General features: G+C 37.9%; 1 protein-coding gene across 1 annotated transcript in view; it reads left to right on the top strand.

The window, feature by feature from the left end:
• Positions 1–18,809, top strand: part of BARD1 (BRCA1 associated RING domain 1) — an 86,992-nt gene that overhangs the window by 15,530 nt on the left and 52,653 nt on the right. Inside the window, exons 3-4 of the mRNA XM_021075146.2 lie at positions 1,628–1,776; positions 16,383–17,347. Of these exons, the coding sequence (XP_020930805.2) occupies positions 1,628–1,776; positions 16,383–17,347 (1,114 nt within the window). The remainder of the gene's footprint in view (positions 1–1,627; positions 1,777–16,382; positions 17,348–18,809) is intronic.

Here is an 18,809-nt window from a genome sequence, read left to right as displayed (position 1 = left end):
CCAATGTGGAAAACAGGATGGAGATTCCTCAGAAAATTAAACATAGAACTACCATTTGATCTGCAATCCCATCCCTGGGCATCTATCCAGAGAAAACCATGACTGTGAAAAGCAACATGTACTCCGATGTTCATTGCAGCATTACTTGTAATAGCCAAGACATGGAAACAACTAAATGTCCATCGACAGAGGAGTGGATCCAGAAGATGTGGTACATATACACAATGGAATATTACTCAGCCATTAAAAGGAATGAAATACCAGCATTTTTAGCAACATGGATGGACCTAGAAATTATCATGCTAAGTGAAGTCAGTCAGACAATGAGACACCAACCTCAAATGCTATCACTTACATGTGGAATCTGAAAAAAGGACAGAATGAACTTCTTTGCAGAACAGATGTTGACTCACAGACTTTGAAAAACTTAGGGTTTCCAAAAGAGAGAGGCTAGGGTGTGGGGGGATGCTGGGGTTTGGAATGGAAATGCTATATCATTGTACAACTTTAATAAATTCATTGAGTAATATATAAAAAAAAGTTTGATGATTTAAATCTCCTGAGGAGTCAGTTTACCTGTTTTATATGTTGGGGTTCCAAGTTAAGAGTTCTTAACTATAAGCAAACTCAAAAAATTTCCTTTCTTTGCTAAAGAAATTTGACCCAGTGATCTGGAAGGCCTCTCTCAGCCACTGGCTTATAATTCATTTTACAACGTGTATTGAGTTACTTGTGACATGAATCAAGCTGGGATCTGAGAACACAAGGATTGTAAATACCACAGCCTTTTTCTGAGGGGAGCTCCTGTTTTAAGAGTCATCTGAGTCTGCATATGAGTGGGTCACATGAAAAGGGGGTAGTTTTTGGAAATGTGGTATTTATAACTGCTATATGACCCAGTCCTGCTGCAGCCCCCCTGGTGAAGCTAAGGAAGGAGTAGGTTTATAGTTTTCTTATTTCAGAATTCACAATAGGCTTCAGGGGGGATTATGAACAAAAACTTGTATCCATCTTCATCAGTCACAAATGGTTTATAACCCCTAAAGTTAGGAAAACCGTTTGAATTATGAGACTATAACTCTTGGACAGATAATCCAAAGTAATTTGAGTCTACAGGTTATAAAAGTGTCTGAAAGAACCAAAGATGTTTTCTCAAAAACTGCTTTAAAGCCTTTAGATACGTATAAAAACAGAAGAAAAGAAAACTTTCCTTGTCTCTTTGCAGTAATTTTAGTTATTTCGATGAAGCATAGTGTGAGGGTTAGGGTAGGAAAGGTTGAAATGCATGGCTTGCATGCATTAGGTACAGGATATGTTTGTTTATATCTCCCTCTGTACTCTCACTCTTTAGAAACTATAGATTTATCTGCAGGGAAAAATTATGCAGACTATTGTCTGGCCAGGTGTAGTCTCCTCATAACAAATTACATAAGTAACTTTAGATTTAGATTGTGTGTCTGTGTGTGTGTTATGCTCTTTCCAGAACACTGTTTTAGCTAATATTTTGTAATCGACCATTGTTAGAATAGCCTCTCTTCACTTACTTCTGTTCAAACTGTTTGTTTGTTTTTTGAAATTTGGATTCTACTGGATGTGTTGATATCTATGTTTTTTAATCCTTTTAAAGTAATTGTATAAGTGACTGCTTTGGATCCGGATGTCCAGTGTGTTACACCCCCGCTTGGATACAAGATGTGAAGATAAACAGACAGTTGGACAGCATGATCCAGCTTTGTAGTAAGCTTCGAAACTTGCTGCATGACGCTGATTCTTCAGGTGAGAAATATCACTGTCTCTTTTAGAATTAGAACTAACTGATAAATTCATATTGATCACATAAAGTATGTAGAATATGAGTAACGTATTTCAGATTTTAAGGTTTATAGTGTTAGAATCATTTTGAGAGGTGACAGATACCTTAGAGATAATTAAGTCTGACTCTCTTATTTATTAGATGAGAAAGCAGGGTCCAGAGAAGTTAAATGTCTTAACTGAGTCACATATGCAGTTAGTACCAAGAGCAGAAGACTTTCACTACCTATACTACCTACTTTTATGGTTATAATAATTTCTGTATCATATATATGGAAAGGTGATTTTTGTCCCTAATCATGGTGATTTTTCCTGAAACTCAAATGTAATTTCACAAGATAGAATACAACATTCTTTGTATCATTTTTCCATGAATTAAATACATGTGCACATTTTTGAAAGAACAAAAATCTAATCTTTTTTTCTGTCTATTGGAGCTTAATCTTTTTCAGATTGTTGCTAGACTTTATATATTAACTATATATCTTTCCATTGTGCCTTCTACTGATAACTAATTGCTGTGGAAAGAAAGTAAAGTGGGAGTTCCTGTCGTGGCTCAGTGGTTAACGAATCTGACTAGGAACCATGAGGTTGCGGGTTTGGTCCCTGGCCTTGCTCAGTGGGTTAAGGATCTGGTGTTGCCGTGAGCTGTGGTGTAGGTCACAGATGTGGCTCAGATCCCGTGTTGCTGTGGCTCTGGCGTGGGCCAGCGGCTGCAGCTCTGATTTGACCCCTAGCCTGGGAACCTCCATATGCCACGGGAACAGCTTTAGAAAAAGGCAAAAAGACAAAAAAAAAAAAGAAAAAAAAAAAAAAGAAAAAAAGAAAGTAAAGTGTTTTAGGAGTTCCCATTGTGGCTCAGTGGTTAATGAATCCGATTAGGAACCATGAGGTTGTGGGTTTGATCCCTGGCCTCTCTCAGTGGGTTAAGGATCTGGTGTTGCTGTGAGCTATGGTGTAGGTCACAGATGCTGCTTGAATCCTGCGTTGCTGTGGCTGTGGTGTAGGCTGGTGGCTACAGCTCAATACCCGTAGCCTGGGAACCTCCATATGCCACAGGTACGACCCTAAAAAAGACAAAAAAAAAAAGTAAATGTCTTTAAAAGCACAATGAGGAGCAGTTTTGTATAAGTTCATCTGTGTTTTCCACTCCAATAGCATTGATTAAAGCAGGAGTTCTTAATCAGGAGTCTATATATATTTAGGAGTTCCTGTTGTGGCTCAGTGGTAATGAACCCGACTAGTATCCATGAGGATGCAGGTTTGATCCCTGACCTTGCTCAGTGGGTTAAGGATCTGGCGTTGCTGTGGCTGTGGTGTAGGCAGGCACCTACACCTTTGATTCGGCCCCTAGCCCGGGAACGTCCATATGCCATGGATGCGGCCCTAAAAAGACAAAAAAGTCTGTGCACGTTTAGTAGTGTTGAGTGTTGGGGTGGGGGAGGAGTCATGAGCTTCTTGAGTTAAGTGTACAATATAAAAAATGCTCATGTCTATGTGAAAGTGTCTTTCATCAGATTTTTAAAGATGCATGGTCTGATAGGAATGTTGGCCATGCATTGAAAGTTCGGTTGCTGCTTTGTTTGTGGTGTCATGATGTTTTGATTTTTCTTCAGTTGCTGTATAGTAATATATTAGCTAGCTTGTTAGGGCTGCTGTAAAAACGTACCATAAACCGAGTGGCTTAAACAACGGAAGTTTATTGTCTCATAGTTCTGGAGGCCAGAAGTTCCAAATCAAGGTGTGGGTGCATTAAATTATTTCAAAATCTACGAGGGAAGGATGTGTTCCAGGCCTCACTCCTGGACTTGTCAGAGGCAGTCTTCATGTTCATGTGGTGGTCTTCTTGTATGCACGTTTATGTCAAATTTCCCTTTTTTGTAAGAACACCATTCATATTGCATTAGAGTCCCACCTTCCTCATCTTTACTAATTATATTGTCAATGACCCTGTTTCCAAGTAAGTTCACATTTTGAGGCATGGTATTAGGACTCCAAAATATGAATTTTGGGAGAGACACAGTTTAACCCATAAACAAGTAATGTGATGTTTTAATGGTGATAAATGGGGGAGCAGAATAATCCTCAGTGGATTAATTGTAGTCAATTTAGGCTTACTGGGTACCACGTGCAAAAAAGAATTAGATGACCCCTTAAGAATTTTACTGTAGTTAGTGATATTTGAATTGTCAGTATGGTTTTCATATTTTATGGACTGTGGAATATGAAATGCCTTGATATTTCATCATTAAAAAGATATTTAAAAGAGTTTCCATTATGGCTCAGTGGGTTAGGAACCTGACTAATATCTATGAGGCTATGGGTACAATCCCTGGCTTCGCTTAGTGGGTTAAGAATTCGGTGTTGCCATGAGCTGTGGTGTAGGTTGCAGATGGAGCAGAGATCCTGTGTTGCTGTGGCAGTGGTGTAGGTTGGCAGCTGTAGCCCTGATTTGACCCCTAGCCTGGGAACTTCAATATGCCACACGTGTGGCCCTAAAAAGAGAAAGAAAAAAAAAATTTACAAAAATTACTGAGTTGAGAACAAAGTTTTGTATGGGACCTGAGGCCTTTTGGAATGCTTTCTTTCTCATCAAAGAGTAGAAATGGCATTTGGGGAGAGAATTGTGGTGATTCATTTTCCAAAGACTATTTTGTGATCATTTTCCATATTATAATGAATAATAATTACATTCCTCATTACTAGGCTTTAGCTGTGCTTGCTTTAACATTTTCCTTATATTAAGATGATTTGTATTTTCATTGTTTAGCTAACATATAATCAGAATTTTAGGATCTTTATTCTGTAGGTGAGGAAATTGAGGGCTTGGGTTATGCAGGGTAGTCATATCGTCCGTTTCTTGTTTATTGTTTTGTCATTTACACAGTGCTTTTGCTGGAAGTATGAGTATTTGTTTTATTTGTTGAGTTGGAGAAGAATTGGCAGTGTTAAGACTAATTCATCTCCTAGAGACTAAACTTAATTAAACCAATTTTAAAACAAACTCTTAGATTCTGATTTCGGTAATCTGTTTTGTAGTGTTACCATCCTCCTTTGCTACATTTAGAGAGCATAACATAAGTCTAGCATACAAACATATTGAAATATAAATTTTTATCTGGATCTGTAATTTCTATGGTACAGAGCTTTCCCTACTTACTATACGTTGCATCATCATCAACTTTTCCTTGCAGGGTTCCCCCCAAACAAACTAGCCTTGAAGGGCTTTTGAGGTGTTTTCTTTCTGTAGATCCCTTTGTTTCCTTACAGTTTATCTACTCATTATATTTCATGCATAAATATCTTTATGTTAGTTTATTACATACAAGTTATTCTAAAACTAAAGTGTTAAAAGGCAAACTAGGTGAATAGGTAGAGGGAACTTAATAGTTGGAGACAAATAATGCTGGATTCTCATTATAATGAGGAAATTAGAAAATAATCTTCATTGTAAAATAAAAGTATTAGAGTAAGTGATCCCTAAGTTCTAGCTCCCAAGATCATGTGGTTCTTTTCAACGGTGAGAAGTTGAAGATGATGAATTAAGTGGGATGGTTGGACATCTCCCACATTTTCTCTATTTATTCTTTTAAACCTGTAGTTCACAATTTATCTTCCAAATGAACCTTGTTACTTTCATTTACTATAAAATATATAATTACTGTAATTAAGGTGGGTAATTAGGAAGAACTTGTCAAATCATAGACATAGTATATGATATACAGGAGATAAAGAAGCCTGATTTATAGTAATACTTTCTAAAATGAGCTTCTAAATACTTGAACAGATTTTTCCTGGTTCAGTGTACTTTAAAGAGAAGAGATTGTCTGTCATAAATTTTTCTGACAACCATTTATGGATAATTTTACCTTATTCTTTAAAACATAGTCTGCTTTCTACCAGTGGAGTTAAATTTATAAGTTTTTATTTCCTCTTGCTTCCCCTTCCCCCAGACTTTGCAGGTGCTGGTCAGTTTCTCTGAAGCATATGTTGGTATTGGTGACATAAAAAAAAATGCTTTGATTACGCTTTCATAGGGTCCCAATTTTCTTTTCGGTTTTCAGGAGAGATGCTGTCTTTCTGAGGTGAATTACATAGTGTTTCATATATGCGATGACTTTTTTATAATAGAGGAAGATGAGCATTTGAATAGCTGTGTTGCTGTTGTTTTGTTTTAAATAGAACTGAATACTTCTTAACTTACAAAATAATCATTCTTTAGTGAAGGCGTTAATGTTGCACAGATGGTAGCAAAGTACTTTCCTTTGATTTTTAATAAGGGACTAGTTTGTCAAAGAGATTTCTCAACTTCTGTTGTGAAACCTATAATAGAGAATAATTTGAAAGGCACACAATGTACATCATTATAATCCTTTGATGTAGATTAATGATAGCTAAATCACATTTTCTAATTGCCTCCCTTTTCTATAGCTTATTATTAAATTTTAAGAAAAACACTTGGCTAAGCAGCTCCTTAGCAATGTGCGCATCTCTATTCCTTGATATTTTGTAGTGGCCTCAGAAATATTTAAATCCAGAAAATAGAATTCTTTTAAATATCATCATTAAGAAATTTGCTATGTAGAGGAAGGACCAATATTTTTCTTCATGAAACGAATATGGTAATTTATCATGCTTAGAAGCATTCACACATAAAAACTATTGTAGCTGTTAATAGTATGATTTATGTTCCAGCAGTGGTGGTGTTTTTGCTTTTTCCAGTCTTAGCTTTGTTGTGCTGTGTAAAATCCAGAACTTAAAATTATGTTTTCTGTTGTGATTCTTGCTTATTAGTTAGGACAAGATACCTAATTACAATCTTCTTGAATAAATCTGTTACTGGGTGATTAGTGAAATTATTATGTACACATAAATTACATGAATATATACTCTCTTTATTTACTCCTTTATAAGTTATGAAATATGTGCTCCTGAGTTTGAAATCGTGTTTTTTTAGATTTAGACTTTTTTAGTTGATTGTGTTATTCTTACCTAACCCTAACCCTACCTTACCCTAATCCTAACCCTAACCCTAACCCTTAAGCTTTAATTTTCCTTTAAAATGACTAATTCTGCATTTTTTAAGTTTTATAAGAACTGAAGACCAGAATTTGACTTGGTTTTAATTCAGAATGTCATCAGCTATGTTTAGTAATCAGCTGTGCGTAATAATAAATTAAAAAAAATTAAGTATGGGTTTTTATGAACTCTCGGAAGATTAACCTTTAAGTCTTTGTAATCCTGTCTTTTCTTAAAAAGTAATCCTGATAACATTTCATTTTGACCTTTTTCTCTAGACTTGAGATTATGTCGGAAAGAACTTGGTTTTGAAACCTACTTGTTCACTGCAGAGAACCGAGTAGAATTTAGACATAAAGTCTCCGTGTGAATGGTTGCTCACTCTGTTTTTATTTCCAAGACCCTGTCCTAATAGCACTTTTCAGAGCAGGTGGTGTTCAGTTCAGACATTAAAAGGGTGTCAGAGGGTCTGCTCTTATCTGGATAACTGCTTTTCCAGCTGGGTTTAGCATTTACCGACTTAGTGCAGTGCTTCCCTTTTCCATTTCTCGGAGGAAGGGGTAGCTTTTTTGGAGTGGAGTGAGTTGTGATTGAGTTCTTTAGGTTGGGAGGGATCATATCTCTGAAATTTCTGAAGATAAACGCCAATTGTTTTTCAAAAGCCACTCTGTTTCATTTTTTGTTATCTGTTTAAAGTGCTGTCTTTTACTTGGCAGATCTGTTTCTAGAGTTAGGACTTTGTACTTCAGAAACATGAGGTGAAAGACTAAACAGATGAGATTTTGAACTTTAGGGAAGATTTGAGATTTTAATTTATTACTCCTCTTGTGTATTAATAATTTTAAACTGATAATAGTGTTCTGTGTGAATAAAGAATATCTAAAAGGAATTCAAAAATAAGATATTTTGTAACTTCCTTTTCTCTTGCTAATATTTTAAGACATGAGAAATGTTGAAATGTATTCCCAAAAACAATTAGAAAAATGAAATTAAAATTACATTGTATCTCTTAAGTATGAAAGCTTCACAGGAATAATACACTTGACAATTTTCTGTAACCCCTTAGTATCATAAGAAGCATTTCTTTCTTCCACAGTGGATGTTACTAATCCTTAGGAGTAAGATGCATCAGTGGCTATTGGTTTTCTTCTTAAAGTAACTTCGGTTTAGAACTTGATTCACTAAAATTTTTCACTAGATTCCACAATGTAAGAAAAATTTTACACAGCGTTCTCTTCAGCTTGAATGAGGAGTGACCTCTTAGGAGAAAAACAATCTAGATATATATTTTTTTCTCTTTTTTAAAAGTAGGACCAATACAACATATTCCAGTTGTCCTGTTGGTTAAATCTCTGTTTATTTGGAGAATGAGTATCAGGCAATGTGAATTAGTCACTGTAAATCCTGTCAGGTGGTGGTGGTGGTGGTTCCAGTTTCCCTGCCTTTCCGGTGTTTTTTTTATTGTACCTGAAATGGCCTCTTGATAATCCAGTTTGTGTGCAGAGAAGTGTATGTGTTGGGAGTTAGGAGACAGTCCTTCCCTCTCCTTTCTCTTAATTTTGTTTTTTTTTTTTTGGTCTTTTTGCCTTTTCTAGGGCTGCTCCTGCAGCATATGGAGGTTCCCAGGCTAGGGGTCTAATCAGGGCTCTAGCTGCTGGCCTACACCACAGCTCACCGCAACGCTGGATCCTAACCCACTGAGCAAGGCAGGGATTGAACCTGCAACCTCATGGTTCCTAGACGGATTCGTGAACCACTGAGCCACAATGGGAACTCCTCTCCTTTCTCTTAAATTTAATCTTTCATCTTTAAAATGAGAGAGTTGGACTAGTGAGCCTCAAGTTTCCTTTAGCCCTTAAAATGGATTCAAGCCTCTCTGATATGTAAATACTTATCAAGATTTAAGAGAGAATGTCAGACAGTTCATTCATTGATTCAGCAGTATTTTCTGAGCTCTGTTTATGTGCTCACCACTGTGCTGGGCTGACCCAGATTGGTCTTACTATCTGTATGGGTGAGAAAAGAGAATTTTATGGTAATATTTTTTTAAAGAAAATCGAATGGGCTTAAAGGCAAAAACAAAGTAAGGGAACTTTAGGCGGAAGCATTGCCAAGATCAGAGAGTGGAGAGGCACACTGACTGTTCACTATTCCTGGAGCATCTGTTAATGGGAAAGACTACCATCCGAAAAATTACCAGTATATACAAAAGACTGTACTATATATCGAGTAAAGAAAAACTCATTTCTCTTTTGTGTCTCCTCTACTCACACTCCTGTTAGGTACAGTAAGATGTGTGGGTTTCCACTTATCAAGCCATTCTGTACCATCAGCTGAGTGTTGTCTACCATCCGATCCAGTCTCAAGTCCAGGTTGTGCTCCCCACTGACTGGCCATAGGTTGGAGGCTCCCGTGAACTCTCCAGGTTTGAGTAATTTGCTAGAGTGACTCAGAGAACTCAGGAAAACATTTTACTTGACAGATTACTGATTCATTATAAAAGGGTATATTTCAGGAACAGCCAGACAGGAGAGATGCATAGGGTGAGGTATGTGGAAGGGGCAGGGGGTCGCCTCTGAGTGTGCTACTGTCCCAACACCTTCACATGTTCACCAGCCTGGAAGATTGCCACCCCTGTTATTTTTGAGTTTTTATGGAGGCTTCATTACCTAGGTACCACTGACTAAGTCGTTAGCCATTGGTGATTGTCTCAGCCTCTGTCCTCTTCTCTTCCTGTAGGTCAGAGGATGGGATTGGAAGTTTTAATCCTATAATCCATGTTGGTTCCCTTGGCAACCAGCCTTCATTATTAGGGACTTTGCAAAAGTCACTTCATTAACTCAGATTTGATTGAAGGGGCTTGTTATGAATAATAAAAGACATCAATTTCATCTTTTTCTTTGGAGCTGTTTTGGAAACTGGTAACGCATCTAAATATAACAAAAGATGCTTCTAAGGTTCATAAACAAAGTAACAAAGGTTTTAGGAGTTGTGTGGTGGAACAATGGACTAGACCAAATACACATTTCTTTTTTTTTTTTTTTTTAAAGGCTGCACTCATAGTATATGGAAGTTCCTAGGCCAGGGATTGAATGCTAACTGCGGTGCCACAGCTAAGGCAACGCCAAATTCTTTAACCTACTGCACTGGGCAAGAGATCAAACCTGCATCTCCACAGCATCCCGAGCTATTGCACCACGGTGGGAACTCCAGCGCATTTCTTATAAATCACAATGTCACATATAGTGTGTACGTAGTGAAAATTTTTAATGTTTACTTAGTGAAAACATACTTGAAATCAAATGCCAGCTCTGTCACCATCTGGATGTATAACCTTATACAAGTTTTGTTGTTTATTTGTTTAATTTACATAAGAAATATGACAAAAAAAATATGAGAACATTCTCTTGGAAACTGATTAAGCAGTATAGAAGTGTAGGAGTAAAATATGAAAGTCCTCTTTTACCATTTATCTCCCAACCAAAAAGCACAGTATCTTTTCAGAGATACTGTTTTCATTGTTTAACATTCCTGGTTTTTCTTTTATGAATTTTTGACAATATTTGAACATAAACACAATAGAATTTTTAAACATAAGTGGGATTGCATTACACTTACAAGTGTCTAGATGGTCTTTGCATTTTAGTTGACGTGTAATGATTACATAAGATTTTGTAATTTAAATGCTCTGTAGTTAACTGGTTTCCAGTTGATGAACACTATTTTCCTACTTTGTGCTTTTACACATATTGCTGTAATTAACACTTCTACATCCCTATTTGCAGGCACATGAATAAATTTTTTTGTATGTTTTGTAAGACAGCTTACTAGAGGTGAAATTGCTTTGTGAAAGAGTATATGATGTAACATTTGTGATATTTTATCACACTACCTTTGAAATTCTTCAGTGCAGTTTTGCATCTTTGGTGCTAATTGCCAAAGTGCCCATCTTGGGATTCCTACACATACAGGGGGTTGTGCTACAGGAAAGGAGATTTGAGTTTGTGAGAGCTGACTGTTTTTTCTCGCAAGCAGAAATGAGCCTGCTTTTTTTCCCATGGGGAGACACTACACCCTCCTTCAGGGTTGCTTGCTGCAGACACAGCCCTGAGAAGTGGCCTGGGTAAAAAGGCCCTGCCTCCTTGGTACACCCTGCCAGCCTGTGCGTGGGGCTGCTCAGGACTCCTGGCAGATTGTCTCTCTCAATATCGGTGTTTCTTCTCTAGGTGCATTCAGTGGTTTAAGGTAGAAACGGCAATTATTTTTGTTACCTTCTTTCCCTGTATTCATTTCATCATCAAATCCTGTAACTCTTATCTCCTAAATATTTTTCAAATAATCTACTTCTTTCTTTTTCTACTATCACCTTCCCAGTCTGCTATCTTCTGCTTATACTCCTCTTTTGGCTTCTTAACGGTTTTTCTTGCATTCACTCTTGCCTTCTTCCAACCTGTTCTCCCACAGTCTAGTCAAGAGGGATCTTTAAAAATCACAGATGTAGTTGTGCCACCTGATTCCTATAGAGCATTTTATCGTACTCTTAGTGTGGGTATCTTTAGTCTTTAACACTGCCAGCAAGAATTTGCAGTCTGGCTATTTGCTTTTTAGTCTTCATCTTTATATTACTTTTTCCTTTTTTCTCTCTGTAGGGCAAGTATACTGGCTTTCTTTTAGTTCCTTAGGTATATTATGTGCTATGTTGCTACTGGGCTTTAAGCATGCTATTGTCTCTCCCCTGCCTATATGTTTAGTTAATTAGTAGCCTTTCAGATTTTGTATCTGACAGGTTTTGCCTTTTGCTACAGTGCTTATGAAAGCTACCATAATCTTTCTGTGGATGACAGATAACTATGTAACTGTTCACTGTGTCCATTCTTGAAACGTTCTTCCTCCATAGTGACCATTCTTTAGCATAAAACATTATTCTTCCTAAATTGCATCTGAATGAGATCCCACTTGTTTTACCTGGATTATATGATCTCATTCATTTCATTCATTCAGCAGATATTAATTATGTGTATTAAACCCTGTTCAGGCTCTGGGGATATGGCAGGATAGAGATACAAACTTCTGCCTTCCTGCATCTTTATTCTGATGGAAAGAGGGAGATGAGACACAAAGACATAAGTAAAATAAGTAGGAGGAGAGGGTTTATAAGTTAATTGTCAGTGATGTTCTCACCAAAAATGTGACATTTGAGCAATGAGCTGTAGTTGGTGAGAGTAAACGTGCAGATATTTGGAGAAGAAATCTCCAGGCAAAGGGTTAGCAAATGTGAAGGCTTTTAGGCAGAAGCATGCCCCTTGTGTTTGAGGTGCAACAGGGAGGCCCAGTGGCTGGAATGGGGAGGAAGGAGGAGGATAGAAGGGGGGATCTGGAAGGAAATGGAGGGTCACATTGTTCCCAGCCTTGTAGACTAAAATTTCGACTTTAATTCAGAGTCATATTGTAAGTCTCCAGAGGGCTTTAGTGGCATCATCTGACCAATTACAAAAGGACCACTGGCTGCTATGTTGAGAATTGATGTAGAGGGGAGGAGGCAAAGACAAAATCAGGGAGAGAATGTAGGAGCGTAGGTAATAGTATAGTGAGAGAGGATGGTGCTGTGGTGGCAGGAATGGACGCATAAAAAGTGGCCAGATTTTAGATGCATTTTTCAGGTAGAACTGATAGAACTTGCATTTTGCATACAGGGTATGGGAGAGAAAGCAGAGGCAAGTTTGGCTCTTAAGGTTCTTATCCTAAGGCAGCTGGACTGATGGGTGTGCCGTATACTGAGATGGGAAAAGCTGTAGGAGGAGCAGGTTTGGGAGGATGATCTGGAGCCTGGTTTTGGTCATGTCAAAGTGAGGAACTTCCTGGAAGTAGACATGCAAGTAGAGTTGTTAAGTAGACAGTTGAATATTGGAGGCTGGAGTTGAGAAAGGTCTGAGCTGCACTTACACATTTGCAGTTCTAGTGTGTATATGATTACTAGGGGAGTGGCTGCCAAGTCCCAATGCCTCTCACTTCAGAGGTTGGTGGAATAAAAAGTACCCGCACAAGAACCTGAATGCTTCTGCTTACTGTCTGACTTCATGTCCCTCCATTTTCTGCTCCTTCTCCAAGCTCCGGCCACACTGCCCTGCTGTCCATTGAATAGGCTAAACTTGTTCCCGTCTTAGGACCTTGGCACTTGCTCTTCTCCTTGGGGGACTCTTTCTTATATTCTTACTTATGTGGCTGCTTCCTTCTTGTCATTTAGGTCTCAGTTCAGAAGTGAGCTCCTCAGAGAGGCCTTCCTTAATGACCTTAGCTGAAGCAGCAAGGTATTTGGACATGAGTACCTACCCACAAAATGTCACACTTGTCTACTTAGGGACAGTGATTCCTTCCTTCCTTCCTCTCTCTCTTTCTCCCTCTCTCTCTCTCCACCCACCCCCCACCCACCTGTGGCATATGGAAGTTTCCACGCTAGGGGTGGAATTGAAGTGTAGCTGCCGGCCCACACTAGAGCCACAGCAATGGTGGATCCAGGCAACACCTGTGACCTACACCACAGCTTGAGGCCATATCATATCCTTAACCTATTGAGTGAGGCCAGGAATTGAACCCACATCCTCACAGAGACAATGTCAGGTTCTTAACCTGCTGAGCCACAATGGGAATTCCTCTTTTCTTTTTTAAAATTCTATTGAAACTTCGTGTTTTAATTCCTGGTTATAAATATTTTTTTAAAAAAACTTTCATTTTAAGTACATACTATACACATCCTAAATGTATAGTTTGAAGAGTTTTTACAGATGGAACTCATCCGGAAGGATAAAGAGTACCCTATAAACCCCTGTCATTGCCCATTTCCAGTCACCTACCTCCTTTCCCTGTAGGGATGGTCATTGTTCTGACTTAACACATTAGTTAGTTCTGGGTATTATACATACTCTTGTATCTGGATTCGAGTATATTTCGAGTATGTAGTTATAGTTCATTCACTCATTGTTTTTTATTTATGTAGCTTGAGGTTATGTCAGCTGATACTTGAAAACTTGTGACAATTATCTTTAATTCCCTAGATTCATTTTGTCTGAAGTAAGTTGAAAGCAGTATGAGTCCTTCCATTTTGTTCTTCTTGAATATTGTGTTGGCTATTTTAGGTTTTCTGCCTTTCCACATTATAGTTCCTTTGCTTTTCCATGTAAACTTTGGAATTATATCGTCTATTTTTTTTTTTTAAAAGCATACTAGAATTTCATTGGGATTATGTTATAGTCCATAAATCTGTTTTGGGAGACTTGACTTGTTGACAATAAGGAGTCTTCTAGTTCATGAACATGGTATATGACAATTTGTATAGAATTTCTTTCATAAATATTTTATAATTTTCCAGCAAGTAGAACTTATACATATTTTTGTTAGACTTATCCTTAAGTATATTTTTTGGTACTATTATACATAGTGCTTTTTTTTTTTTTTTTTCCTTTTTATGGCTGTACTTGTGACATATGAAAGTTCCCTGGGCCAGTGGGTTGAATTGGAGCTGCAGCTAAGGTCTGTGCCACAGCCATAGCAACACTGGATCTGAGCTGCACCAGTGACGTATGTATGCTGCAGGTTGTAACAATGCCAGGTCCTTAACCCACTGACTGAGGACAGGGATCGAACCTGTATTCTCACGGAGACAACATTGGGTCCTTAACCTGCTGTGCTACAATGGGAACTCTAACAGTACCAAAGTTTTTAAAAAATTCACTTTTCATTTTACGTTTGTTCACTGTTAGTATACAGAAATACATTTGCAGTTGAACTTGTTATTGACCTTATATTCTATGACTCTGTTAAAGTCACTTTGTTTTATTAATTTTTTTTAAAAGATTATTTGCACAATATTCTATAAAGTCAGTCAAGTCGGCTGTGAATAGATACAATTTCGTATTTTCCTTTACAATTTGTGTGCCTTTTATCTTTTCTTGACTTTGCTGTGGTGTCCAGAACTTTCAGTATGATGTTGAATAGGGTTGGTGAGAGCAGATATTTTGCCTTTTTTTTTTTTTATTAAAGTATAGTTGATTTACAATGTTTTGTCAAGTTCTGTTGTACAACAAAGTGACCCAATCACACACATTTTCCTGTGCTGTACAGTAGGATCCCATTGCCCATCCATTTCAAATATAACTGTTTGCATCAGAAAGCCCCCAAAATGCCCATCCATCCCACTCCCTTCCCTTTCCCCCTTGGGAACCCCAGGTCTGCTCTTCTTGGCCATGATCTGTTTCTGTTTTTTATTTGTTTGTTCTTTTTAGATAGGATCATCTGTTCTGTATTTTAGATTCTACAAATAAGTGATATCATATGGTATTTGTCTTTTTCTTTCTGGCTACTTCACATCCCTATTGTTGCAAATGGCATTAGTTTGTCTTTTTTATGGCTGAGTAATATTCCATTTTGTATATACCACATTTTCTTAATCCATTCATCTGTTGATGGACATTTAGGTTGTTTCCGTGTCTTGGCTATTGTGAATAGTGCTGCTATGGCTATAGGGGTGCATGTATCTTTTTAAATAAAAGTTTTGTCCAGGTATATGCCCAGCAGTGGAATTGCTGGATCATAAGGGAGCTCTATATTTAGTTTACTGAGGTACCTCCATCCTCCATACTCTTCTGTAGTGGTTCTACCAATTTACATTCCCACCAACAGTTTTTTTTCTCCTCACCTCTCCAGCATTTGTTATTTGTTGACTTGTTAATAATGGCCATTCTGAATGGGGTGAGGTGGCCCCTCATTGTAGTTTTGATTTGTATTTCTCTAATAATTAGTGATGTTGAGCATTTTTTCATATGCCTGTCAGCCATCCGTTTCTCTTCTTTGAATCTGCCTTATTCTTGATGATAGGAACGAGATAATAGGACAAAATAGTTTCATTCTTTCTTCATTCAGCGTGGTGCTGGTGGTGCACGTTTTTGCAGATGTCCTTCATCAGGTTGAAGTCGTTTCCTTCTGTCCATGATGCTCAGTCTTTTAAAAAATAATGAATGAATACTTTGTCAACGAAATATATCTGTTGAGGAAAAATAGCATGGTTTTCTTTTCAGTTCGTTGATATAGTGAATTATACTGGTTGGTTTTCAAAAGTCTTTTTAAAAAAATTAAGCATCAATTAACAAGTCTTAATTTTTTTGACTGCTGCTTATTAAATCTCGTATCTGCTTATCAATCTTTTTATTTATTTAGTATAGCTTTTCTCTGTGACTCTTATCACGACCATACAGCAGACTATGTTCTGCTTATTTATTTGTATATTTTGTCTTTTCCCGTGGAATGTATGTTTCATGTTTTATTCTCTGCTGTATCTCCAGCCCCTAGAACATTGTATAGAATAAAATAGGATTTGGTAAATATTTGTTGAATGAGAATATCTGCTCTCAGGGAGTTCATAATCTGGGAGGGGGAGGAAGAGCTACCCCAAGAAAAGGTGATACACCTTAAGGAAACTGTCAACAAAAATCTTTGGGAGCTCAAGTTGGAGGAGATTAAGTTCATGTAACAGATTTCTTTTCTTTTTATCCTATCAGATTTGAAAGAAGAAACATCTAGAAAAAGTTTATTTAGTGATGCAGAGTATAAGAAGAATTCAATAAAAATGTGGTTTAGTCCTCGAAGTAAGAAGGTCAGGTATGTTGTGAGTAAAGTTTCGGTGCAAACCCATCCTCCTATGATAAATGATGAAAATGCCCAGCAGGCCTCCCTGTATGAGTTTGTCTCTACAAGCCCTCCAGTGGATGTTTCTGAGAGGGCTAAGAAGGCTTCCACAAGATGTAGAAAAAAACAGAAAAAGAAGACTTTAGCTGAAATCAACCAGAAATGGAATTTAGAGGCAGAAAAAGAAGATGGTAAACTGGACTCCAAAGAGGAGTTTAAGGAAAAGCTGGTGTCCTTCTGTAGCCAGCCATCTGTTATTGCTAGTCCGCAGATGAATGGCGAAATAGACTTACTAGCCAGCGGCTCTGTAACAGAATCTGAATGTTTGGGAAGCTTCACCGAAGTCTCTTTACCACTGGCTGAGCATATAGAGTCGCCAGAAATGGAGAGCAAGAATGAAGCAGTGACTCCTGAGAAGACTCTCTGTGAAAATGTCTTAGATGAATCTAAGAAATCCTTGCCGTCACGTCATAATGGGAACCGTGGGTGCCGCAGCCGACTTACCAGTCCCGTTTCTAAGAGATGTAGGAACAGCATTCCGAGCACCAGCGGAAATTCTGTTAAGCAAACAGTGCTCTCCGAAAATGTGCCATCGCCTGGATGTTCTTCACCACCTTCAAACAAGCTTAAACGTGGTGCCACGTTAAGGAGGAAAACCAGTAATATATTAGATGAATCCATTAGCCTTTCACCAGGTACGCCCCCTTCTACACTGAATAGTCCAAGTTACAGACGAATGATGTCCAGCCCCTCAGCAGTGAAGCTGTCACCCAGTAGCCTTACGGCTGTGAAAAGAAATCATCGCGGGGAGACTTTGCTCCATATCGCCTCAATTAAGGTAGGATGCTGAGTCTGAAATACAACTGCAGAATGAGACCTAGTATAAAACAGTTGCTTTGGAGCTTATGAAAAATGACATAAGATTATTAACATAATTAGCTCAACCAGATGTGATGCTTCCTGTGACCCAGAAAAGCAGAAATTCATAGGGACCGTATCAGAGCTGTGGCACCAGGTCCTGAGGGGCACGATCTTGCAGGAGAAAACCATTATTTCCTTATTTTAGCTTCAACTTTGCCAAGCGCTTTTGTTATTATCTATTCCATATGGTCTTGTTCAGTTTTCAACATTTTTCTTACCCGTTCTTCTCATGCTTTATGTATGTTGGTAGACAATTGCCAAGTTACTCCTGGCAACACATCTTTACCTAGTTTAAGAGCTCGGGGGCCCTGTGAGAGGTGACAAGCCTCTGTATGTTTGGCACTCATCCTGAGCACCACCAGAATCTGGAAGGATCCAAAATGTGGTCTGTATATTTATTCAATGACCGGGAAAATTGACTGGCAGAAATGGCTCTTGTGGTTCACCACAAAGGGACTTTTCTGGGCCCCACAGCTAGCCATTCCTTTTATTAACCTGTTCATTGAGTTAACTATTTATTGCCTCTACACCTGTGATGAGACAGTGTTTGTTTTCTGAACCTGGCTTTGTTTGTCAACCATGAGGTATACTTGCAATGGTTAATCTTTGAAACTGACCCAAGTTTTACACATAGAGAGTAGCAGCTGGCACCATAGTTTTATAGACTTTGGTCTGTGAATTTGTGCAGGTGTTATGAAAATATGAGAACGCTTAGTACTAAGTTAGGATAGCTTTTATGATCTTTCAGTAAATTCACTGGGAAACCGTTGGATCTTTTGCATGGATAGGGAACTTTGGGAGATCTGGAAAGAACCGTTTAGAGGCCCCTGAACATAAAGCTGGTGAGTGACATAAAACATCTGGGAAGAACATGGCGTGAACATTGAATCTAGGGATTCCTGTATTTCTCCATGGAGAAAGGCAAAAGCACTTAAGTGAGTTTCTTCCAACTCTTTTTTTCCCCCCTTGTTTTATCTTCCAGTAAATGATGCAAGTAGAATCCATCTGGTGCCAATAAGAGGGGGGGACCTACAATATGACTACACTCTAGGCTTTGCATATCCTTTGAACAACTTGAATTTTTGGATTTGGCTCTGGTTACATTTTAGTCTGATTTTTGCAAAAGCATGAGTTTAAAAATCAGACTGTATTTTTTGTCTTCTTGGTTTTATTTATATAATGTGTGTGTGTTATGTATATAACAGAAGTTATAATAATATTATAATGTAATTAATGTTTCACAGACATAAGTAGCTAGCATAAAAATAAGTATATTTTTTTTCATTTTTCAAACTAATACCTAAATGTAGATTGCTTCAATTTCTACCTGTTGCTTTCTGGAATGATGCCACATTAAGGAGGAAAACCAGTAATATATT

Source organism: Sus scrofa, chromosome 15 (assembly GCF_054392235.1).
Source record: "Sus scrofa isolate SSC_HxYL_T2T_F1_AM1 chromosome 15, Sscrofa_HxYL_maternal_Yorkshire_Landrace_v2.0, whole genome shotgun sequence".
Taxonomy (NCBI): Eukaryota; Metazoa; Chordata; class Mammalia; order Artiodactyla; family Suidae; genus Sus; species Sus scrofa.
Note: the sequence above shows the minus strand (reverse complement) of the source record. Positions and strands in the feature narration are given on the sequence as shown.